This window comes from Nematostella vectensis, chromosome 8 (assembly GCF_932526225.1).
Source record: "Nematostella vectensis chromosome 8, jaNemVect1.1, whole genome shotgun sequence".
NCBI classification, from domain to species: Eukaryota; Metazoa; Cnidaria; class Anthozoa; order Actiniaria; family Edwardsiidae; genus Nematostella; species Nematostella vectensis.
The window spans coordinates 11,777,131-11,802,365 of record NC_064041.1 but is presented as its reverse complement, the minus strand read 5'-3'; the positions used below and the strand labels follow the sequence as shown (position 1 = coordinate 11,802,365).

The 25,235-nt window shown below is 41.0% G+C and overlaps 2 protein-coding genes across 2 annotated transcripts in view; both read left to right on the top strand.

Moving 5' to 3' along the window:
• LOC5515332 (E3 ubiquitin-protein ligase UBR4) overlaps positions 1–25,235 on the top strand; it is a 99,576-nt gene that overhangs the window by 44,316 nt on the left and 30,025 nt on the right. Inside the window, exons 43-74 of the mRNA XM_048731809.1 lie at positions 233–497; positions 1,256–1,453; positions 1,633–1,817; positions 2,115–2,219; positions 2,530–2,643; positions 4,625–4,747; positions 5,089–5,184; positions 5,899–5,970; positions 6,267–6,344; positions 6,669–6,716; positions 7,155–7,240; positions 7,775–7,859; positions 8,516–8,594; positions 9,149–9,328; positions 9,698–9,721; positions 9,922–10,063; positions 11,960–12,104; positions 12,554–12,639; positions 12,871–12,958; positions 13,353–13,481; positions 14,256–14,320; positions 14,724–14,784; positions 15,138–15,209; positions 15,300–15,406; positions 15,919–16,057; positions 16,455–16,574; positions 19,353–19,517; positions 20,225–20,494; positions 20,779–20,961; positions 21,651–21,735; positions 21,899–22,026; positions 22,620–22,807. Coding sequence (XP_048587766.1) covers positions 233–497; positions 1,256–1,453; positions 1,633–1,817; positions 2,115–2,219; positions 2,530–2,643; positions 4,625–4,747; positions 5,089–5,184; positions 5,899–5,970; positions 6,267–6,344; positions 6,669–6,716; positions 7,155–7,240; positions 7,775–7,859; positions 8,516–8,594; positions 9,149–9,328; positions 9,698–9,721; positions 9,922–10,063; positions 11,960–12,104; positions 12,554–12,639; positions 12,871–12,958; positions 13,353–13,481; positions 14,256–14,320; positions 14,724–14,784; positions 15,138–15,209; positions 15,300–15,406; positions 15,919–16,057; positions 16,455–16,574; positions 19,353–19,517; positions 20,225–20,494; positions 20,779–20,961; positions 21,651–21,735; positions 21,899–22,026; positions 22,620–22,807 — 3,911 coding nt within the window. The remainder of the gene's footprint in view (positions 1–232; positions 498–1,255; positions 1,454–1,632; positions 1,818–2,114; positions 2,220–2,529; positions 2,644–4,624; positions 4,748–5,088; positions 5,185–5,898; positions 5,971–6,266; positions 6,345–6,668; positions 6,717–7,154; positions 7,241–7,774; positions 7,860–8,515; positions 8,595–9,148; positions 9,329–9,697; positions 9,722–9,921; positions 10,064–11,959; positions 12,105–12,553; positions 12,640–12,870; positions 12,959–13,352; positions 13,482–14,255; positions 14,321–14,723; positions 14,785–15,137; positions 15,210–15,299; positions 15,407–15,918; positions 16,058–16,454; positions 16,575–19,352; positions 19,518–20,224; positions 20,495–20,778; positions 20,962–21,650; positions 21,736–21,898; positions 22,027–22,619; positions 22,808–25,235) is intronic.
• LOC116619812 (histamine N-methyltransferase) lies at positions 22,949–24,867 on the top strand. The gene has a single exon (XM_032385013.2). It carries the CDS (start codon positions 23,626–23,628, stop codon positions 24,514–24,516), a length of 891 nt encoding a protein of 296 aa, XP_032240904.2. The 5' UTR covers positions 22,949–23,625; the 3' UTR covers positions 24,517–24,867.

Sequence of the window (25,235 nt, the reverse complement as noted above, 5' to 3'; positions counted from 1 at the left end):
CGATTGACAAACTAACTTTTCAGTCCACTGGCAGTCAATAGCAAACTTATGATGGCGCACACGTTGTATTACTCCGCACGCTAAAAGAAAGGGAATCCTGTGTGTGCACCATCATAGACTCTCTGCCATCATAAATCTGAAGTTACCTAATCATGGAGTAAGACATAACACAATGCACAAGAAACCTATAATGTGTAATATACTTAAACAACCTTTTCCCACATCCCTACAGCCTCCAGCAAATGGCAATGATCCAAACCAGAGCTCTCAGTCGTCTGCACCAGCAGTCAGTCAACTGGAGTCAGTCATCATGGGCGTGGTGGACCTGCCAAATGATGCTGATGATGAGACCATGATGGAGCTGGCTATTGCGCTCAGCCTTCAGGAGCAGAACCCTGAAGCAGGTATCATCCATGGATTGTCATTAGCTGGTCAGCAAGTGGCACAGAGTTCACTCTCACTTGAAGGTGGCAACTTGTCAGATACTACGGCATCGGGTAAGAAGGTCAGGTGGTGATGAATAGGTTGTCAATATTATTTCTGTAATGATTAGTATAATTTTCATCATCTTAATCATTTTTATCTTTATTAACATCATAACCACAATCATCACCACCACTATTACCACTACCATCATAACAACCGCCACTGTTACCACCATCATTACCACCAACATCATTGAGACCATAGTATCATAATCATCGTCATTGCCATCATAATCATCACATAACCACCATCAATATCATCACCATCTTTAACACAACTATTATCATTTTCATCATGCTCATAGTACAACTTTGACGGCGTTTTATCACTCCATTGGCCTCCAATATACCAACCAGTTTGCTACCAGATCGTTCTTTAAATATTACTATCACAAAATTACACTTATTTTGTTTAAAAAAGTCCAAGGGTGGGGAAAAAATCGAGATTGGGATTCGGTTAGCATGTTCTTTTTTGCTTTTATTAGAAGTTAATTTATGACATGAACATACAAAAACGTAGCTTCATCATTGAATTTCCAGATTCCATCCTTAGAAATACCTCGCATAGGACCTGGTCCTATTTCTACTGACTCCATTGGGCGAAAACTTAATAAAGTTGTTAAGAAAAGATAAGGGGATGGAATGTTTTTTCTCTACTGGCTTCTTATCTTCTACGGTGGCAAAATGTTGGCTGACAGAGCCCATTTAACATCATTCAACTCTAACAATAAACCAGAGGTAACTGAAAAGTTATGATATTTTATCTACAGCGCCTGGAAGTGAAGACGAGTATGATGCCCCTCCCAGTAGTGCCCAGGGCTCTGCAGGTCATAGTGCGCCCAGGTCTCCTTTGCCACAGTACGTATCTCAGACAGGGCCTGGTTCCGAGAGTGGTGGCAGTGCTGACTCTATAGCGGTAGAGCCTGGGTCTAGTGTGGCAACAGCAAGCATTGATGGGGATCGTGGAGGTACTACTTAGAGAGAGAGAGAGATTCTCATTTCCAACTTTATTGATTTTTGCACGGCTCAAGGATAGCAACTAAACATTTCCTTTGAGGAATTCATTTTTACGATGCGTTCTTTCACATTTAGTCTCATGTTTTGCTGCATTTATACTACCCCAAGTTAATAAAATGTACCTTTTCAGGTTCAGAGACTGGACACCGTAGTACCAGCAGCCATTGTAGTGATGATCAGCGTGCCCAGGAAGAAAGTGAAGCATTGGACCATGACCGGCTTCACTCCCTGCAGCTACTGCTTCTACAAGAACTACTGTCTTACATGGGAGAGCTAAGAGAGATTGGAGGGGTTAGGGCCATTCCATATATGCAGGTGGGATATGCACTACAGGTTTATCCCTCTTCAACAAGCCTTAATGCCTCTTTTGGAACGCCTAAAAGATATTTAAGGGCAAGGGGATCCCTCCCTCTGAATTTGTAGTTTTGAACCCAACCAGAATTTGTAACACTTTTTAGTCAAACAAAACAGATTGAATTAAATTGATGGATGATTCTAACAATATGTGATGCTTGTAAACAGATGATTTTCATTAATAGAGGATGCGTACTGGATTGCTTTAATTGATGTATATGGTGCTTATTGTTTTTTTTGTTTTTTTTTGTCTTTCAGGTACTGCTAATGCTGTGTTCTGATCTTGAGGACAATGAGCCGGACAGATCTGCTCTAGACTGTGTCATCACCAAGTGTCTGGCAGAGCTGGAGCTTGACAAAAAGGTGTGGTCTTCACTCCACTTCACCTTAGTACCAGCAGATCCAGAGGGACATGGGGAACATTGCAGGCACATGTCTTAGATTGGCTTGGGGGGGGGGGGTGCGCAGACATAGGTATTATATGAGAAAAGCATAGTATTTGAAGATTCCTTTTTGAGAAGTCACCCATTTTTTGCCGCCAAGGTTGTGCACCCCTGGTATACTTGCCTGCATGGGTCCAGTGCCAAGTCTTTTGAAGTAATATAAGTGCTTGGTGGAACACTTATACTAGACAATACTAGTAATCTAATCTAGGATGTTTGCTGAATCTCAGAATTACCAGAAGATGTCGGAGAGGAATGATCAGCATGAGGTCCAGCTGATTATCATGCGTTTCTTAAGTGTTCTCATGTCCAGGACAAAGTCATCAAGCAGAACATCTAGTGAGGTAAACTGTTTCATATGAACCTGAATATAACACACACACACACAGTAGACAAACATAATTAAACTGGGAACAGACTCAATCATGCAACTGAGTTGGACATCCAGGGAGGACTCGTCTACAAAGACGGCATCTTCAAACCGGTCGCCACTAGCCTGCACCTTAGTGTATACTCCAGCCTTAAATCTCTGTTCACTTGCCTTATCATCTGGCCATACCGTGTTGCTTCCAAGGTCCAGTTTTCTCGACGTGCTTCGCAAATGGTGGAGGCGGAGACATGGATTCCGGACTCGGATAGTATTTCTTTCAAGGTGTCGCTCGTCGTCTCATCATTTTCGTCCATAACTTCATCTATAATGTTCATCCCCTCCTGCGTGATCTTCCTCAGTCTCCCACTTCTTGGTAAATCTTTAACGGACCCGGTGGCGTTGAACTTGTTGACCACACGATAGACTGTCGTCAAACTGACTTGGATGTTTTCTTCCTGGAGTCTTTCAGGGATCTGCATTGGCTTTTTCTGTTGTGAGTAAAGTCGAATAATTCGCTCGCGGACGTACGGAGAAAGTCGTGTTTGTAACATGATTAATAATAATCTGACCCCAATAGAAATTGCCGCGCCTTTATTTACACCCAGCAATTGTTTGCGATGTTGTCATGGTAACAAACACAAAGCATGGTTACATTTCTCGCAAAGTATACTCAGGGTCTCCAAACACACAGTAACACTTGCTGGGTCACAATAGGTTAGAAAATGGGTCACAATATATTAGAAAAACAAACATACAAACAATCCGGATTTCACAATTCCTGAATCATTACAAAGCGTCCGCCACTAAAACAAGGTAAGGGAACATTCCATGTCTTTCGTGCTTAATCCTAAAAACTATCACAAACAATTACAAATTCTACGAACGTGGCGAGTCGCGCGTCTTCGATATTAAGTATTGATTATGAAATCGATAACCGAGGAAGACGTCATAGCATGGGAAAAGACGTGCTCAGTCCTGTAACTTACTATATACCCGTAAGTATATAAGAGCAACGGTATTCGCAAGTGTGATAACGTGTTTTGATTTTCCTTGGAACTTAGCTGTTATTTAACCAAGAGAATCGTAGTTGGAGATGTATCCTCCCACGCTGATAAAACGTAGTCGCTTTGCCAACATTAGTGTCTGTACATTTTCAGGATTTTCTGTTGTACATATTAGTCCTTCCGAAATTTCAGCAGGCGAAATTACAGCGAAATTCGGCTAGAACACGTTCGCCTTAAAATCGTGTCTTAGGCGAAAATCGCCGAAATTCAGGCGCGTGTAAAACAAAAGAATTTAGGCCCAGCCGAAATCTGGCGAATTTCAGGTATTTTCGGATGTGCTTGACGTAATTCGGCGAACTTCGGCCAATTTCGTTTTCATTACTTTCCGTCAGTACTGTGCACTTAGACATACCGATTTCTAAAACAGCTCTAGCATTGTAAAGTTGTACACACACCAGACAAACATAATAAAATTGGGAACCTACTCAATGGATTATGCCATCATGCAGGACAGAGAGGTGCACGATTTCACAAGAGCTTAAATAACAGCTTTAACATGTATATTTATTTACACACAACAACAACATACATAATGAGACTAGGAACAGATGGATCATGTCATTAAGCAGGAAATCCAGCAAGGTACAGGGATACATAAGAACCCTAATGCTCTAGCATGAATAGCAAACAGCAAACATGCATAATGACTCTGGGAACAGGCTCGAGTGACTGTTATTCTTCAGGTTCTCAACTTTCCTCCATTCAGACAAACAAACAATTCAATTATGAGGTTGTGTGTGTTTTGTTGAACAATCCATCATGTTCTCGACTTGAGCTAATTACCACTCCTTCAAGTAATTCAGCATCGAGGTTGAAAAGAGGTTCTAAACTGCCAATTTGTTAATGTCACCATGCATAAATATGCTCATTCACCATGAGTTCCGCTTGCAGGCGCCGTCCATCGTGTGCTGTAGAACTGCTACCAGACTGGGTGAAGTGAGCATCGTTGAGCACTGTCTGGAGTTACTCAAGTGTCTGTTGACCTACTGGAAGGCACTAGCAAAGAAAGAGGAGGTAAGTCATTGCAGTAGATTGCTAGGGCGCATGGCCATGATTGGAAAATGTTTTGTCGTGCAGATAATATTTGATACATGGCCATATTTTCTTTTTATTCCCTGGACCTACGTTGTATTGTAGTACCTGCCTTGCCATGTTACTGATGTTTTAGTGTAGTGATTCAATACAGACTCTTGTATACCCCTCCTTGTCACTCCCTTTAAAATTCTTGGCCATAGCTTGAGCGTTCTGGTGCTTTCTAAGAATTTCAATGAAATGTGAAATTTGCATCGACAATGTTTATTGAAATAGGTGTATGTGTAACATGACACAAGGTCTTGGCTGTTTCTTATTTCCAGGAGGACCCGTCTAACATAAGTGGATCCCTTCTAAAGTCACAGCCTTCCAATCCTCCCCCAGACATGTCACCATTTTTCCTTAGGCAGTATGTCAAGGTGAGTACTATCCTGGGTGGGGTGGGGGTAGTATGGTGATGAATTCATAGTCCACCAACCCTCCCCTAGACATGACGCCATTTTTCCTTAGGCTGTATGTCAAGGTGAGTACTATCCTGGGTGGGGTGGGGGTAGTATGGTGATGAATTCATAGTCCACCAACCCTCCCCTAGACATGTCGCCATTTTTCCTTAGGCTGTATGCCAAGGTGAGTACTATCCTGGGTGGGGTGGGGGTAGTATGGTGATGAATTCATAGTCCACCAACCCTCCCCTAGACATGTCGCCATTTTTCCTTAGGCAGTATGTCAAGGTGAGTGCTATCCTGTGTTGGGTGGGGAAGGGGGTATAATGCTTGAGGAACCGTCATATAGCGCTTCACTGACCTGGGGACGTAAGACTCCTGGGAATACTGTTCCATGGAACTGTCTCATGATTGCGTGTAAGGCCTATATGTTATACAGACACACAAAGTCAGCCGTATGTGAAGCACATTTAATGTCCCGCAATTTGCTTTATATTGTATTTTCATTTGCGCCCAAGTCTAAAGTCAACTCACAATTGACACCCCACTATTATGGAGGTCTTATTTTTACTGATAGGAACACAATCACTTATAGGGCCTGCAGTAGTGAGAGATAACAGCACCCTGTGCTTGGTGAAGACTCTCCACTGTGCAAATGTACTTACGTTTTGTTTGTATTTATAATCCCAGGGTCACGCCGGGGATGTGTTTGAGGCCTATCCACAGTTGCTGACTGAGATGGTACTGAGACTTCCTTACCAGGTAAACTTGTCCGCAACATTAGACAAAGAGACTCAAAAGAGATACTTAGCCTGATTCTCAGATGCATATGTGAAAGCCCCCTCCCCCAATCTATTTCATCCCCCGGCCGACTCACTTCAGGGAGATAATAAATAAGTCAATCTGAGCAAGGGTTATTTTTTCAGTACCCCTTGGGATTCAGGGAAAGCGTTAGATAGAGGAAGAACGAACTATTGCCATACCAAGTCTTTTTATGGGTGCTATATTATTGTTTTCAGCGTACCAAGTATGTTCATGTGTGCTATATTTGTTTTAAGGTCAAGAAGGTTGCAGACTCTATTGACGATTTTTATACCCCACAATTCACAGACGAGTGGATGGAGAATCTTTGTGAAGTAGGTCCCTAATAAGTCATCTCATCAACCCTCACCCGCTTCTATGTTGACACCTTTGAAGACACCTATCATTGTGCTTATGGCAGTATGACATTCTGCTGAATTGTGTTGTTGTTATAGCTAGCTCTTGTTGTTTTTGTTGCTGGTACCTTCTGTTTTTCTTGTAATTACTGATGCTTGCTATTTTTTGCTGCTGATGTTTCTTCTGCCTTAGTTGTTTTTATCACCATTGTTGCGGCTGCTTGTTCATGATGTTTTGCGTCTCTTTCTTTTTTGTAACTGACTGTCAGTGGTAAAAAATATTAACATGGACTCATTTTTCAGTACATGATGGTTCAGCAAACACCCTTTGTGAAGCGCCAAGTGAGAAAGGTAAGGAAACATCCAGCTTTGGTAGATGATGCTTGTGCTGGTTAATGTGTAGACACAGCCCAGGACCTTTATAAAAAGCTGGAGCTCAGTGGTGAATTAAGCCTGGTTCACACTAGGGACATAACGACATAATGGCAAAGGTGCATGCACCCTTATGTTCATATGTTCAAAGTGTGAATGCTTTGAAATTTTGACATAAGCCCAACACAACGATATGAACAAAACGACATAAGAGAAAAAAAACGTGTTTTTCTTTGATGTTATTATGTCCATGTCGTTATGTTGGGCTTAAAAGAGTGTGTGCGCCTATGTTGTTATGTCACTAGTGTGCATTAGCATTACTTAGTATAAGTACACTAGTATTACTTAGTAAGAGACTCAATAAGGTGACCTCTGGGGATAATCACCAATCGTTTATTTTCTGTTTCCTTTTTGCAGTTGCTGATGTTCCTCTGTGGCTCAAAAGACAACTACCGCCAGCTCAGAGATCTGCATGCATTAGACTATCACATGCGAGGAGTTAGGTAAGGGCATACATACCCTATACTAGGTGTAGAAAAGACGTGTATCATCTGGTACCATAAACCAGGTATAGAATTTGATCAGCTCAGAGATCTAAATGGACTGTCCTAGCATCAGAAAAGTTGGGTTAGGGCATACCTTATGCTAGGTGTAGAAAGGAAAGGCTTGTATCATCTAAGACCTTATACCAGGTATAGAATACCATCAGATATTTAAATGCACTAGACTATCACATGCGAGGAGTTAGGCATGGAGTATACCCCATACTAGGTGTAGAAAAGAATTGGATCATCTAGTACCATATACCAGGTATAGAATACCATCAGATATTCAAATGCACTAGACTATTAAATGCGAGGAGTTAGGCATGGAGTATACCCTATGCTAGGTGTAGGAAAGAATTGTATCAGCTAGTACTATATTCCAGGTATAGCCTATTCGAAATACCATCTGCTTAAACTTTTGCATGCACTACACTATCATCGGTAGAGTTAGGCAAGGGTTATGGTGTTATGTGTTGACCTTGCTTCTTGTAGGAATCTGAGTTGTGATGGTGGCTTTGACCCTGACCAAGCCAACAACCTGCCTGTTGTGTTGTCCTATGATGCGCTTATCACACTGGTAAGTTAGGCAGTCAATAGACGACTTGCAATGGAAATCACCCGACTTAATTAATGGGTGACAAACTCGCTTATCACACTAGGCAGTTAATAGACGACTTGCAATAGGAAATCACCCGACTTAATTAATGGATGACAAACTCGCAGCAGCAAAAATAACAACACAGCAAAAAACAACTGATCCAATGAATCAACCAGACAGGCTCTATTTATGAAAAGGGTTATTATTATTGAAAAAAAAAAAGACTTGTAGCTGTCTGGCATGACAGCCGCATCCATATCTGTGTTTATTTTTTTACACTGAAAAGTCACGTGATTTCTTAGTGTACCTTGTTATTTTTACCTGCTTTGTTGGCCTCATTCGACTATGGCTTATTGATGAATTTTACTAACTTGGCCTATGTCAGTCATAATACAAATTCATAAGGTTTTAAAGTAGATTCTGTTGATGGCGGCAATCCATCTTTCTCTGAATTTCCATATACTTATACGTACTGTATTTTATCCCTTTAAAAGAAAGTTTAAGTGAATTTCTGAACATTTGTAAATGTTATCAATGACACTGTAAATAATAATGGCAAGAGAAAGGACCTTCCCTAAGCATCCAATCTCAAGCAATATGGTTTCCTTACATCTTTGTCTTACTCTGTTCAACAGATCGAGCATCTCAAAGCCTGTTCCGAGGTGGCATCCAGCCGAATCAGCAATTGGCAAGCTTACTGCATACAAGAAAAGAGTGAGTTACCAAGACTTTAAACGTGTCTTCACAGACTTTGCACGTTTCTAGGCCATTCTTATGGCACTGTTTGAAACTATGATAACGGTATTAAGCGTCAATCCAGACTGTTAGGTTCAACCCCGTAGCTAGTGGGGGTTCGGGGGTTCGGAAAATCCCCTCCACTCTGGGGGAAGGTCTGCTCTAATTAAGAAATACTAAGTACCACTACGAGCAAGGACGAGCTACCTAAGAGAAAATGGTCCGCTTTATGGGTAAAGGAACCCCCTCGCTCAACATCCTGACTACGGGCCTGTGGTTTATACCGGCTGAAAAAATAAAGAGAAAGAAAAAGATAAAGTGACATCAATTCCAAGCTTGCAAACAGAGGCGTACAGAGGAGCTTACACATATGTGCAAGTGAAGTAATCGGAGATAGAAAAGGATCAATAACCTCTGCTTGATTCTCCCTTGCACAGATCAACTGTCTTCGCTTTCTTTCCTGTCTTCTCTTCCCTCCCTAAAACAACAAAGGTAAAAACTCAAACCGTTATGTCCCTTAAATCCCTCCATAGGCGGCTTGTCGTTCCTGTTGCGCGCTAGTTACCTGTTTGAAGAAGGCGTTGCTCCCCTGATTCTTCAGCTTCTGTCTTATGCCATCTGTGGGGCTAAGGCTGTTGTGGCTGGCTCCTCGCCCACCAAGCCACGCAAAGACAAGGACAAAGACAAGGATAAAGAGACTGAAAAAGACAAAGGTATGAAACCCCCCCCAAAAAAATAATGATAAATCAATAAATGTAATAACGTGTCCACGTAACAACGTGTCCACGTGAGGGCTTTCATTAACTTTCAGAGTAGGCGATGGAGATTGATAAGTAGGGGTTGAAAGTTATTTTATCTTTTTAGTTTAAATAAAGCTTAAGTCGACTTTTTTAAAAAAAAATAGCTGTCACTCGGTGGAAAATAGCTGGCGCTTCCGACGGGCCGCCGGGGCCTAATGAAACCCCTGCACGTAATAACGTGTCCACGTAATGTGTCGGCGATGAAAATTTAGTTTTACCTGACTAATTCAGTTTTACCTGACAGAATCAATAAAGATTATGATTCTATTTTGTTTATTTCAGGTGAAACAGATTCCAAATGCGAAGGTATGGACACTAGAAAAATCATCCAAGAAAACTTGAAAATAAACGCTATGAATTATTGCCAAGAGCAGTAGCGGCCAAATGAACTTAAGAGAGTTATGTTGTTTGGCCATGAGATAGATCATTTGATTGGTTCCAGTTTTATGGACCTTCTATGTATTTTTTTCTCATGTAACATAACTGAGCCTGTGTTTTGTTTGTAGCGACAGCAGCGAAACTTGTTCAACAGCTGCAAGAGTTTGTGGACATGGGGATCATGTGTCAATTTGTGCGCAGCTTTCTGCTAGAGTCCAACTCTACGGCCATGCGATGGCAGGCACATGAGCTTCTGTGCAAGATTCACAAGTAAGTGACATTAGTATGCATGTGACACACAGCAGAAGTACACATGTGACACATAGCATAAGTACACATGTGACACATAGCATAAGTACACATGTGACACATAGCAGAAGTACACATGTGACACATAGCAGAAGTACATATGTGACACACAGCAGAAGTACACATGTGACACACAGCAGAAGTACACATGTGACACATAGCAGAAGTACACATGTGACACACAGCAGAAGTACACATGTGACACACAGCAGAAGTACACATGTGACACATAGCAGAAGTACACATGTGACACATAGCAGAAGTACACATGTGACACACAGCAGAAGTACACATGTGACACATAGCAGAAGTACACATGTGACACATAGCAGAAGTACACATGTGACACACAGCAGAAGTACACATGTGACACACAGCAGAAGTACACATGTGACACATAGCAGAAGTACACATGTGACACACAGCAGAAGTACACATGTGACACATAGCAGAAGTACACATGTAAGTAATGACTGGGTTCCTTGGCATCAAACGAACCAGGACTAATCACTGATTGATGTTAACAGGTAAATGTAGGTCTTGCCATATCTCCTTTTATCACCTGTTTGCTGCCTCTAGTTTTATTTAGAAATGTGTGTACCATGGTTGGGTGCATTAGAATCCTAAAACCCCAAGGTCGTGGAAAGGACACATAGCATAAGCATGAAAAAAGAACACGCGTAACACATAACATAAATACATGTGTAATACAGATCATAAATACATGTGTAACACAACACATAAGTACACATGAGTGACACATAACATAGTACAAATGTTAGTGACCAAGAGAGCATAAGATAAGAGAGGGACACTTTGGTATTACCCGCGCGCCATGTCGCGTCCGAATCCGGCTATTTTTAGTAACCACCACCCCACCACTGCACGTGAGGATTTGCTCCTTTTATTTTGTCCTACTACCCCGCGTGTTGCGTGTTGTTGTTTTGCCAACTCGATAGGAATGAAAAGAGATCATGTAAAATAACTCGGAAGAAGAAAACAAGTCTAACTTAAGTTACCATAAGATTGGCAAATATACTCACAGAAAGCTAAATCCCTGAATAGTTTGACTGTTTTGTTTGTCTGAGCGGCGAAGTCAAATTAGAAAGAAAAAACCGACGAGAGATAAAATGGCTGTGATACTGCGTTTGATTCAAATCCCGACACCAGCTTGTATAATAACAACATAATAATATAACATATATTAATAATAACAACATCATAAAAATACAGTAATATCTCCCTCTTTATTTCCTCACTTTTAGTTTGCTTGCTTTGATCATCACAAAAATGCATTCCCTCGCTACAAGGATAACTTTAATGAAATGTATTTTTCTTGGATTCCTTCTTAATTCACAGGAATACTCACAAAAATCAATATTATATCTAATGTCTAACTTACAGATTTCGTTTGATCATTAGGAAGATAATAAATGTTGAGAAACCGGTGATTGAAGCACGAGGTTTTCCGCTCTTGATTTTGAATGAAGTCTCGTTTTGGAAATCTTGCAATCCTCGAAGTACTACATCCCCTTAATAAACCGCAAGTGCCGGTATCCTTGATGCTAGAATGAAATTTTCGATGGTATTTGTGCAAAACATAATTGCACAAGAAGAAACATATAACGTGAGAACACATGTAAATAACACATAACATAAGTGCGCAAGGAAGATAATTATGCAAGTAACACATACTGCAACTTAAGTACATGTGTAAATAGTACCTGACAAACTTAGCATCTAGAGGCCATAAAAATATCACACAAATTTCAAGCGCTGAACTCATAAAAGTTTGCTTGATCATGAGTTTGATACTTAGCTAGCCGGAATTGTTTATCTTTTGCACATCTTTTCCAGGCACTCCACGCCAAGCCAGCAAGACAAGCTGTCAGATATGATGTGGAAGATCTGGCCAGAGTTGCCTGGCTATGGGCGCAGGGCGGCCCAGTTTGTAGATCTTCTCGGTTACTTTACCATCAAGAGTGCTGCAAAGACAGACAAGGTCTGTAACACGTCTTGTCATATTTGATATGCCGTAAATTTAACTCTCTTTAACTCTCTCTCTCTCTTTTCTGCTTACCTCTAATTGCTTTACCCACCAAAGGAAAAGCCCCTTGGGAACACATTTGAGGTTGGATGCCAGTTTGAAAGAAGAGCTGACCTGAACGACTGTACTATATTGCGCCACAAAAAGTGTCACAATATTTTTTCACAGTAATAGTATTACATTAGGCCATACCAGCTAAAATGCCTGACGCTTGGCATGTACCGTGGCAGATTTGTGGTTCAAATCACGAAAAAAAAAACGTGTGCTCTGCATTCTCATTTGTGATAGCCTAAATAAAGACAAGTCTGTTATAGAGCATTTTATTGCTCATAATCGGAGATTTTAAACTTAACTTCGTATCACATATGCCCTATCTGACTTAAACTGCTTTGTTCCTCTTCTAGTTCAACTCATACTGCGAAAAGGCTGTGCAACTACTGAAGACTCAGAATACCATCCTTGGCAACCACCCGAACTCCAACGTGTACAGGTACAAACACTATCCCTCACCTCATTCAACACAGAATACTGTTATCTCCCACCCCACTCCACACTAATACAATATTTGACAACCATCATAGCTACAACGTGTTCAAATCTGAAAATGGTTCCAATTACTTCGGGATACCCCCTCCTCGATACGACCATCCTCATTAATATTGATTCAATGTTCTGATTATCAGGGCTCAATTCAGTTAACCTTGTTCTTGTTGTTGATCAGGATGTTGTCTGGCTTTGTCGAGTTTGATGGCTACTACCTGGAGAGTGATCCATGTCTAGTATGCAACAACCCTGAGGTCGCATTCCAGGTTAGTGATCATATTTATTAATACATTGAGGCAGTGAATATGGCCGCATTAGTTTCCCTTTGCAAGGAATTATTTTGAAACAGCCCTTATCAACCACACCTATGTTATTTTTTTACTTGATATTGGAAGACAAATTAGTTTTATACCTGAAAATACTGCAAAAGCTTTAACAGATTAACCGATCCTTCATACATTTACTGATAATGTTCAAAGAGACTTGAAGAGTTGTTAGCTTGATAGAACCATTGAACAAGTGAATGGGTTTCCCCCCTTTGTTTCCTTTTTAAGTATTGTTGATAATTATCTTCCAAATTTTCCTGTAATTTAGTTAGTACTTTATACATTACATAAAATGACAATAATCTAACATACGTTTTGTAACCATTTGTTACAGAGCCTGAAGCTGTCGTCCATCAAGGCAGATTCCCGGTTCACCACCACCTCCCAACTCGTAAAACTCACTGGAAATCACACCATCTCACGCATAACACTGCGAGTGGCAGACCTCAAAAGACAGAAAATGGTAAGGAACTAGAACATTACATGTCTCCTAATTATAGACTGAAAGAGACAGAAAATGGTAAGGAACTAGAACATTACATATCTCCTAATTATAGACTCAAAGAGACAGAAAATGGTAAGGGACTAGAACATTACATGTCTCCTAATTATAGACTCAAAGAGACAGAAAATGGTAAGGGACTAGAACATTACATGTCTCCTAATTATAGACTCAAAGAGACAGAAAATGGTAAGGGACTAGAACATTACATGTCTCCTAATTATAGACTCAAAGAGACAGAAAATGGTAAGGGACTAGAACATTACATATCTCCTAATTATAGACTCAAAGAGACAGAAAATGGTAAAAACTCACATAATCAGCATCAGCATCACATAAGTTGACAATGTCTCCTACTACTTTAGAGACAGAAACTGGCAAGGAGAAGGAACTAGAACTGTACATAAGCCACATGTATCCTAGTAATAGACTGAAAGAGACAAAAAATTGTAAGGAACTATAACATTATGTAAGCGTTCAATGCCATTTACTAAAACCAGAAAATTGTGAGGATCTAGAACAATTATAAGCTAACATGTCTTCCACTAGTACACTAAAAAAAGAAGATAAAAAGAACTAAGAACATCAAGGACATACGGGCCAGTATGGGTCGATTCTCTGTTTACTTGTTTCTTTGCTTGTTTGAAGACTATGTAGTTCTCTCATGTTAACTTCAATAAGACAAATAAAAAATACAAAGTTAAGAAATTGGTTGTTAATACTTGTTTTCACCAGGTTCGTACCATCAACTTGTACTACAACAACCGTACTGTCCAGTCTGTGGTAGAGCTGAAAAACAAGTGAGTTCACGGATCTCTTTGACTGCACATAGACTTAGCGAGGACAACTTTAAATCAGCGTTTATACTAAAAAATATTTGCTGCCTTCGAATACTATTTTAGCGGTTTTGTCTCTTTAATTCGCTGCTGGTATAGTCTTATTCTTTGTTTTAGCACTTATCGCTTTTTTAAGACATATGCTGTACACCTACGGCAATATTAGAATTTCAACCAGGATACAAACATCCCTGGAGTCCTTTATTTCACAGCCCCTTTATTACTGTCCGAGACACTTGTATACAGGATGTAGTAAAAAGTACAAATTAGCACAGCCTTTTGTAAGTTATTGGTATAATATGTTTGCCAAGTCCGTGATAATATGGCCGAAGCATGATGATTGCTTTATCCATTTTTATTTGTTCAGGAGACCGCTTTGGCACAAAGCAAAGAAATGTCACCTGACCCCAGGGCAGACAGAACTCAAGGTTAGCAAGCATTGCTCTAAGCCCTTTGTGTTGTAGCGCAATTGCCAGATTGGTGTGTTGTTTTGCACTTCACGTGCGACTGTGTACAGGCACTGTAAATATATTTCCCAGGGCTTGTCATGAATTTGAAAATGCTTCATACTAAGTGGAGTGTTGTGGGCGGTTTCTTGTTGGAAACGTTAACTGCAAATTTTTCCCTCACTTATCACTACATTTCAAGGTAGTTGTTCAGGGGGGAAGGGGCATCTCTAACAAGCCACTAGATTACCTGTTACGAGGCAGATATATTGATGTTCAGGATCTTCCACCCTAACTCTCGCTGCTTTCTTAATCTGGGTCTGTTTCTTATTCAGGTTGACTTTCCTCTTCCAATCATCGCTTGTAACTTAATGATCGAGTACGCTGACTTCTATGAGAACTTCCAGGTTAGTTTAAAAATACTGTCATTTTTTTTGGTCATTCACCTTTTTTACCCTGCAGTATGATGTGATCTTTTTCTTGTTGCATTATTCTAGGCATCCTCAGAGACTCTTCAATGTCCTCGGTGCAGCGCGTCTGTGCCCGCTAACCCTGGTGTGTGCAGTAACTGCGGCGAGAACGTCTACCAGTGCCACAAGTGCCGGTAATTGAAACGCTCTTGAAATTTCCACAAGTCTATTCCTCCTCAGCCACTCTTCCCTCCTTTTTTCATGGCTACAAAGGTTTTTTTTACGTCTCCATTCTCTTTAACCTCTCCTCCCCTCTAAACCCAAAAAATCTAAATGAGCCACCACTCCTTCAGTCTCCCTTGCCTCCATAGGAATCATGAAACATATAACGTTACATGTTTGGTTTAAAAGAGAAAAGGGCAGCAAATGTCATTGTTGCTATAGAAGAGACAAGCACAAGGGCCAAAGATACCTTTGGTTGCATTGTGTGAATAGCGTTGGGCTGCAGTATGTAACTTCCAATATGTTATTAGCGCTGTTTGTCTTATATCGTGCGTCCCATATTGTGTGACAAGTTGTATGAATTGCATTTTTTGGCATGTGTAACGGCCGTTCTCTAGTCAAAACGCTGTTAAAGTTTGTCTCATATATGCACTCTATGACGAGCGTGACCCGCTAATTGAGTGACCCATTGTGTCTTCTCCAGATCTATCAATTATGACGAGCGTGACCCGTTCTTGTGTAATGCCTGTGGCTTTTGCAAGTATGCCAAGTTTGACTACACTCTGACTGCTCGTCCCTGCTGTGCGGTGGACCCAATAGACAACGAGGACGACAGGAAAAAGGTGGGTGATGGTGGCCCATTGTCTGTCTGTGTACAAAACTTTTGTTATTGAGGTTTTCAACGCCTTGAGCGGTATTCATCCAGCCTACTAGATATTCACCCATGCTTTACGAGATATTCACTATGCCTTAGGAGATATTCAACCTGCTTTACGGGATATTCACCCCGATTTACGGGATATTCACCCATGCTTCACAAGATATTTACCTTGCCTAACGATACATTCACGCTGCTTTAAGAGATATTCACCCTTGCATTGCGGGATATTCAGCCTCGCCTTATGGGATATTTACCCCTGCATCACTATATATATATATCACGCTATAATATCACACACATATATATATATATCGAGTATAGCGAGTATTGACCAATTATTTCCTGTGTTTTGTTTCCAGGCTGTAGCCAGTATCAACTCCCTGTTGGAGCGCGCTGATCGCGTGTATCGCCAACTCGTGGCCCACAGGCAGCCCCTGGACCTGCTACTAACACGCATAATGGAGCACGGGGACGCTGAGGTAAAAAGCCCTCCCTACATGCAAGCTGTTACTTTGTCAGTGCTACTATCACAGCTGTTACTTTGACGGTGCTACTATCATAGCTGTTACTTTGTCGGTGCTACTATCATAGCTGTTACTTTGTCAGTGGTACTATCACAGCTGTTACTTTGTCAGTGCTACTATCAGAGATGTTACTTTGTCGGTGCTACTATCATAGCTGTTACTTTGTCGGTGCTACTATCATAGCTGTTACTTTGACGGTGCTACTATCATAGCTGTTACTTTGTCGGTGCTACTATCATAGCTGTTACTTTGACGGTGCTACTATCATAGCTGTTACTTTGTCGGTGCTACTATCAGAGCTTTTACTTTGACAGTGCTACTATCATAGCTTTTACTTTGTCAGTGCTACTATCATAGCTGTTACTTTGTCAGTGCTACTATCAGAGCTGTTACTTTGTCAGTGCTACTATCAGAGCTGTTACTTTGTCGGTGCTACTATCAGAGCTTTTACTTTGACAGTGCTACTATCATAGCTGTTACTTTGACGGTGCTGATATCATAGCTGTTACTTTGTCAGTGCTACTATCATAGCTGTTACTTTGTCGGTGCTACTATCATAGCTGTTACTTTGTCGGTGCTACTATCATAGCTGTTACTTTGTCGGTGCTACTATCATATCTGTTACTTTTTCGGTGCTACTATCATAGCTGTTACTTTGACGGTGCTACTATCATAGCTGTTACTTTGACGGTGCTGATATCATAGCTGTTACTTTGTCAGTGCTACTATCATAGCTGTTACTTTGTCGGTGCTACTATCATAGCTGTTACTTTGACGGTGCTACTATCATAGCTGTTACTTTGTCGGTGCTACTATCATAGCTGTTACTTTGTTAGTGCTACTATCATAGCTGTTACTTTGACGGTGCTACTATCAGAGCTGTTACTTTGACAGTGCTACTATCACAGCTGTTACTTTGTCGGTGCTACTATCATAGCTGTTACTTTGTTAGTGCTACTATCATAGCTGTTACTTTGTCAGTGCTACTATCATAGCTGTTACTTTGTCAGTGCTACTATCATAGCTGTTACTTTGTCGGTGGTACTATCATAGCTGTTACTTTGTCGGTGGTACTATCAGAGCTGTTACTTTGTCGGTGCTACTATCATAGCTGTTACTTTGTCGATGCTACTATCATAGCTGTTACTTTGTCGGTGGTACTATCATAGCTGTTACTTTGACAGTGCTACTATCATAGCTGTTACTTTGTCAGTGCTACTATCATAGCTGTTACTTTGTCAGTGCTACTATCATAGCTGTTACTTTGACGGTGCTACTATCATAGCTGTTACTTTGTCAGTGCTACTATCATAGCTGTTACTTTGTCGGTGCTACTATCATAGCTGTTACTTTGTCAGTGCTACTATCATAGCTGTTACTTTGACGGTGCTACTATCACAGCTGTTACTTTGTCAGTACTACTATCACAGCTGTTAGAGTGATTTTTTTAACCCGTGAAATACACTTTTACCCTTTATCGCGATATAATTCCATTGTTCTCTTTTGTGTTTTCCTGACTATTACACTTTGACTACTACACTTTGTTTCACCGGTTAAAACCACTTTACTTTGTGAGTGCTACTATCAGAGCAGCTGTTACTTTGTGAGTGGTACAGTCACACTAGTCAAACTAATTCAGAGGGTAGTTTAATTCACTACTTTATTCTGAGTGTAGTGTAGTATTTCCTTTAATTCACTACCTTAGTCTGAGGGTAGAGGTGTTGCTGGTATATGCTCACCATTAATTCACTACCTTAGTCTGAGGGTAGAGGTGTTGCTGGTATATGCTAACCTTTAATTCACTACCTTAGTCTGAGGGTAGAGGTGTTGCTGGTATATGCTAACCTTTAATTCACTACCTTAGTCTGAGGGTAGAGGTGTTGCTGGTATATGCTAATCCTTATTCCACTACCTTAGTCTGTGGGTTAGTAGTGTCGCTGGTATATGCTAATCCTTATTCCACTACCTTAGTCTGAGGGTAGAGGTGTTGCTGGTACATGCTAACCATTAATTCACTACCTTAGTCTGAGGGTAGTAGTGTAGCTGGTATATGCTAATCCTTATTCCACTACCTTAGTCTGTGGGTTAGTAGTGTCGCTGGTATATGTCTGATCGAGGTAGTGTTTCAGGTATAACATTATGCTAACCATTAATTCACTACCTTAGTCTGAGGGTAGAGGTGTTGCTGGTATATGCTAACCATTATTTCACTTCCTTAGTCTGAGGGTAGTAGTGTAGCTGGTATATGCTAATCCTTATTCCACTACCTTAGTCTGTGGGTTAGTAGTGTCGCTGGTATATGTCTGATCGAGGTAGTGTTTCAGGTATAACATTATGCTAACCATTAATTCACTACCTTAGTCTGAGGGTAGAGGTGTTGCTGGTATATGCTAACCTTTAATTCACTACCTTAGTCTGAGGGTAGAGGTGTTGCTGGTATATGCTAACCATTAATTCACTACCTTAGTCTGAGGGTAGAGGTGTTGCTGGTATATGCTAACCATTAATTCACTTCCTTCGCCTGAGGGTAGAGGTGTTGCTGGTATATGCTAATCATTAATTCACTTCCTTAGTCTGTGGGTTAGTAGTGTCGCTGGTATATGCTAACCATTAATTCGCTACCTTAGTCTGAGGGTAGAGGTGTTGCTGGTATATGCTAACCATTAATTCACTACCTTAGTCTGATGGTAGAGTTGTTGCTGGTATATGCTAACCATTAATTCACTTCCTTAGTCTGAGGGTAGTAGTGTAGCTGGGGTACCGGCCGCGACGTACGCCTCTGCTGTCCAAACGGGAACCACATCATCATCCACTGTCAACAAGTCCATCCAGGCGCTGGCTCACCGCTACTGTGTGGAGTGCAAGACAAACTTCGACGATCTGAGCAAGATCACGCAGGTACGAATACCGCTTACAACAGACGAGGATTCTTCACTTAGCTCGGTGTAATCGTTTGGTTTGTTTGCTAAAAATTGTCGTCTACCACTCATTTTTGTATTTACATTTGAAAATAAAACGGTCTTTTTGCAAGAAAACTTTGAGATAGCTATCCACGACTGATGTCTGATACTTTTTTGATTTTTTTTTTTATCGAAAGTATCCCAGTTGCTTGTTCACGTTAGCCGGTAGAAATGGATACTTTGTAGGACGATAACTAGACCAAAAAAATCCGTTCGTGTTTGGCGCTTAATTCCAGGAATCATTCGGTAGGAATAAAAATGTCGAAGAATGACCAGAGCTTGGAGCAATTCAATTCATAAATAGTTCTTATGATGAATTTAGATGGAATTTTTGTTTGTTTCCTTGCAAAAAATATGAACAGAGCTTGGAGCAATTCAATTCGTAAATAGTTTTTATGTTGAATTTAGATGGAATTTTTGTTTGTTTCCTTGCTTCTTTAAAGCCACATTTTGTTATTGTTTTTATTAAAAACTGGAAGAAATTATTTACCAATTTCGCCCAAAAATATCGCAATAACCTTCCTATTAAGCCGATGAAAATTGATGCTTCCTCACACTTGGTATTTTGCTAGGATGACAAAATGGTGACTGGCATAGACCCTACTCCTAATGACAGCACTCATGTCAGATTTTCCATTCGTACAGAAAGTGCTAGCCTCTCGCAAAGAACTCCTAGAGTATGACTGCCGCATTCGAGAGGGTACCATTGACAGCTCCCAGGGTTCAACCCGCGACAGGACCTCTCACCCTTCCATGCTGAACCACGCCCTTCCCCGCAGCTTGTCCATGCTGCAGAGTGGTAAGGTGGTGCCGGGAACCTGTTATGGATGTGCTGCTGCCGCTACTGAACACTGCGTCACCCTGCTCCGAGCACTCGCCATGATCCCAGCCACAAGGGAGAGGCTTGTGGAGGAGGTGTGTATATTAAATAAACCCCTCCAATTTTAGCAACCCTCTCCGATACCCCCCCCACCCCCTTTAGTAAAACAATTTCTCCCATTTGCACATATTTTATTTAAAACTTCATAAGAAAGGCTCTTCAACAAAGTATTATAAGATGCTGTAGATTTTTTTTTCAAATGATAGAATATTCCCATCGATGAATGTGAAGGTTTAAAGTCGTTCGAAATCGGTGAAAATGCCTACGCGAGCGCGCGTCGTAATGTAACGACTCATTTTGACAATTCGTATCCAAACAGGGCCTCATTCAAGAACTTGTTGACTTCAACCTCCATCAAGGCACAGCCCAGATGCGTGGTGACGTTAGGCACTTGCTATGCCTGCTGACCAAGAATAACGTGGGCGCTACTGAGAAACTAGACCACATCCTTGAGCAGAGAGTGACAGATGCGTTGGCAGGGCAACGCTCCAACCCCGCAATGGTGAGAATTACTTGTACACTAAGGGCATGCTTTAAGGCGGCAAACGCACCGGTTGAGGTCTACGTCGGGCCGACGTAGGCCTCAACCGACGAGAGAATCTGCGCTAATAAGCAGGCAATCCGCTCTAAATTATTAGTCACATTCTCAAAGAAACTTCCAATAGACACACTACTTTTATTATTTTGAAATATTTTTACTTTTTCCGTTTAAAGTCATCGCTAATTTTTACGTAATTGACCGTAAGAAAACTTGCGATATTACCGCTATATATAGTCGTGGTATCTTCGTTTCAACGTCATGATCTGGTAAGCATTCTCTTATTATGAGATTAAATGATCCATTTTGCCTATTGGAAACTTATACTTGGTACTCTATCCACTCGACGAGGATGCAATGGTTACGTTTTCTTCTTTTACCTTGCTTTTGTGCTTTCGTCTTAATGAGAATTCGAGAATTACTTTTGCTGAGGCTGCCCTCACTGCAATGCATGGATAATCGAGTACAGCCATATCTTAAAAAGGTTAAGATCGTTTGAAGACTTCGTTTCAACGCCATGATGCGTTAAGCATTCTCTTGAGACATAAGTGGTTCATTCTGTCTTTTGCAAACTAATGAGTTGGTACTTTATACATCGAAGTGATTCGATTTTGATGGTTGAATATATGTAAAACATGCTTTGTGTTTTTCAGGTGTCTGGTATCGGCCGAGAGATGCTGTTGCTTAGCAACACTATAGAGATGGAGGACCAATGTTGGGAGCAGCGTTTGCGTTGCGGTAAGCCAGCGGTTCATTTTGCAGGCCTTTGTTCTAGATGGTAGCGCATTGTATAGTTCAAGAGTGTTTGTGTTTGGGGTTATGGCTAAATGTAGTATTTCTTTGACGATGACACGATGATTGGTTCTGATCATGCGTTCTTTGCTTTGTTATTTTGTTTCAGTCATGCGGGTATTCATGATGTCGGTTGAGGCGCACAGTCCGCTAGTGATGGAAAGCATCACCCTACCTTGCCTGAAGATCCTCCTTCGCCTTGTCAAGCCCCCTGCCCCTACCAGCAAGAAGAACAAAGTAATGTTTAATGTATCGCACCCACACCCCACAAACCCACACCCTACCTTACCGGAAGATCCTTCTTCGGCTTGTCAAGCCCCCTGCACCCACCAGCCTTATGAACTAGGCAATGTATTGTATCCACACCCTACAAACACACACCCTACCTTGCCTGAAGGTCCTCCTTCGGCTTGTCACGCCCCCTGCACCCACCAGCCTAGGCAATGTATTGTATCCACACCCTACAAACACACACCCTACAAACACACACCCTACCTTGGCTGAAGGTCCTGCTGCGCCTTGTCAAACCCCTGGCACTCACCAGCAAGCAGAACAATGTAAGATATCGTACCCTTACCCTTCAAACACACATCTTACCTCACCTGGAGATCCTTCTTCGCCTTGTCAAGCCTCGTGCTCCTACCAGCAAGAAGAACAAAGTGATGTATTGTATTCACACCCTACAAACCACACACTTCCTTGTCTGAAGGTCCTCTTTTCTTTTGCGGCGACTGTTTTGGTGTGATCTACTTGGTACAAGGGTCCTTAGTTTGGTATGGCACAAATTGCTCCGTTACTATCATTTTTAGACACTCTTCTCATTTTTGTAGGGTAAAGACTGGGATAGCCTTGGCACCATTAAAGGTATTGGCGAGATTCGTACCCAGGCCAAACGCTGGCTTTCTGAGGAACCCGGCCACAGCTACAAGGACTGGAAACAGCAGGCACTGCAAAGGCCGCAAAGGCCGATGGGACCCCAAGTAGTGGGCAAGGAGAGCAGGGATGAAGCAAGAAAAAGGTTCGTAACCTCTATATGTCGGTTGGTATCTGAAGCACTGGGGGTATTTTATAATGCTGTTACAAAGTAGAACCTTTGTATGTCGGACATGATTAAGTAATGTTATAGGTAATGGTGCTCATTCTTTTGCATTGTTTGTGCATGTGCATACAATCTATGCAGAGTAGAAGAATCCGTCACCTCATGATCAAAATGTGTGGAGTCACGAGGCGCGTAGCGTAGATAGAGAAAAGTCGGTAGATGGAGCAAAATCGGCACTTTTTATGTTTTAACTATAGTTGTCCAAAAGCTAGCAGGTTTGCTTTTTCTCTGCAATTAAAAATTGTCACACATGAAAAGTTACTAGTGTAGATGCCAACAAATATAGTTGTCAACTAACAATTGTTAGTGTAGATAGGGCTTAGTTCACCCATGAAGTGCATGCCCTGGTAAGCACTCATCTCTGGTTACTGAAGTTCATGCCAATCAGCTTGTACTTTTCTTGCGTCCTTATTGGCCTACTTTACAGAACCGTGATCACGTGTTGCACTGCATTATTCTATAATCAAACTTCTCTGAAATTATGGGGGAGGGGGTGGGCAACATAAGCAAATAGAGCAATGTGCCGTCATTGATTGTTTCGTTTGACACGAACCGTTCCGTTAGGGGTCCTCAATTCGTTACTAGAGTCTTCAACAATATGCATTTACGCTTGCTTACACTTGTCAGACAAGCAGTCCAATATTGCTGATCTGTGGAAAAGCTAGCTGAATAATATTGGACTGCTTGTCTCTCTGCTTCATAATAGTTAGCTCGTTTTGAAGAAACTGTTGTTTAACATGGCATCCTCGATTCTCAAAGACAGAGAGTATTACAAGAAAAGCTTAGAAGCATTTCTAAGAAAAAGCGACGAAGGTGTCAAAGATCGAGAACTCATAAGCAAGCATCTTCCAAGTGTTGTGAGAAAGATGATTCATCGAGATGAAAACAGAGCGGAATTGAATATTTTGAGCGTTGGATGTGGAGATGGTTCAATGGATCGCTACATCGTTAACGTAATCCAAGATGAGCTACGTAAACACAAGACACAGAAGAGCACCAAGATATTCACTTGTGCAATAGATCCCAGCGAGGAGTCGGTTAGTGAGTACAAAGCCTTTCTCGACAAAACAGGTGAACAAGTCGCTTCCACTGTTAAACAACAGACATTTCAAGAGTACAAACAAGAACAAATGCAGAATGAGCCACAAGAAAAACAATTCGACATTGTGCATTTTATCCATAGCATCTATTACGCTGATCCCAGCGAAGCCCTTAGTTTTTGTTTCGAAAAGCTTTTACATGAGAATGGTACCTTGCTTTGTATTGTTGAGGGGTGTGATCGTATTCTTAACGCAGTCATTGGCAGGTCGGTTCCGGTGAAACAAGTAAGTAATGACCCTCGATTTGACTCATACGCACAAGAAATCACGCAGATCGCCAAGAAACGAGGATTGAAGGTGGATCTCCACATGCAAGAATATTCCCTTGATGTTACTGAAGTCTTGGATGAGAGTTCAGTAGAGGGGAATTTAGTTCTTGATTTCATGACCCAAGTGAAAGGATTCCGTGCCTTAACGGAGAATGTTCACGAGATCTTAAGTCTCATTGAAGAACTGTCGAGCATCAATGAGGATGGACAACGGTTGCTTAAAAGAAGCGATGGGATCATTTTCCTCTCAAAGAACTGACTAAATTTTCAATTTGTTAGAAAAAAACGAAATTCATTAGTGCTATTAACATAATTAACGACTATCAATAAGCCATCAATAGAACAGTCATCAATATTATTTGACTTTTATTTGTCCGATTCAAACAAACATTTAAAAAAATCAGGCGTCTCTACAGGCGCGTGTCCATGCACCTGTTCATGTGAGAGATAACTTTAATTATAGCAGGCGATCAAAGCAATAAGATATACGCTGTAAATAATCGCGAAACGATATTACAAGGCAAAAAGTAACCCATCTATATTTCTGCGAAGGAGAGTGCATATTTTGAAAGCGTCTATGCTTTGAAATAATACAGAGAAAAAATGTTTATATTTTTTTTTGTTCAATTTATTGCGAATTGTCACAAGAACGAAACACGCTCTTAGAAGAACATTTTTTACGCACTAAACAACGCAATAAATAATGAAACCTATAGATTGCAAGGGAAGCGAGACATAAATCATCTACACAAAGAGATTAAAAAACGTCAAGATATCAATCTCAAAGAGAAACGACTGGAAATCTAGAATCTAAAAAGTAGATACGATGCGAGGACTGAAACTTATCAATGAGTGAACGGCCAAAAAAAAACTCGATTGTATTTAATTCTCTTTTAATAAACAAACAAACAAATGCTGGTACTAGCATTATAATTCCTGAATAGTTCTAATGTTTTTAAAGAAAAACTGCCATCAAGA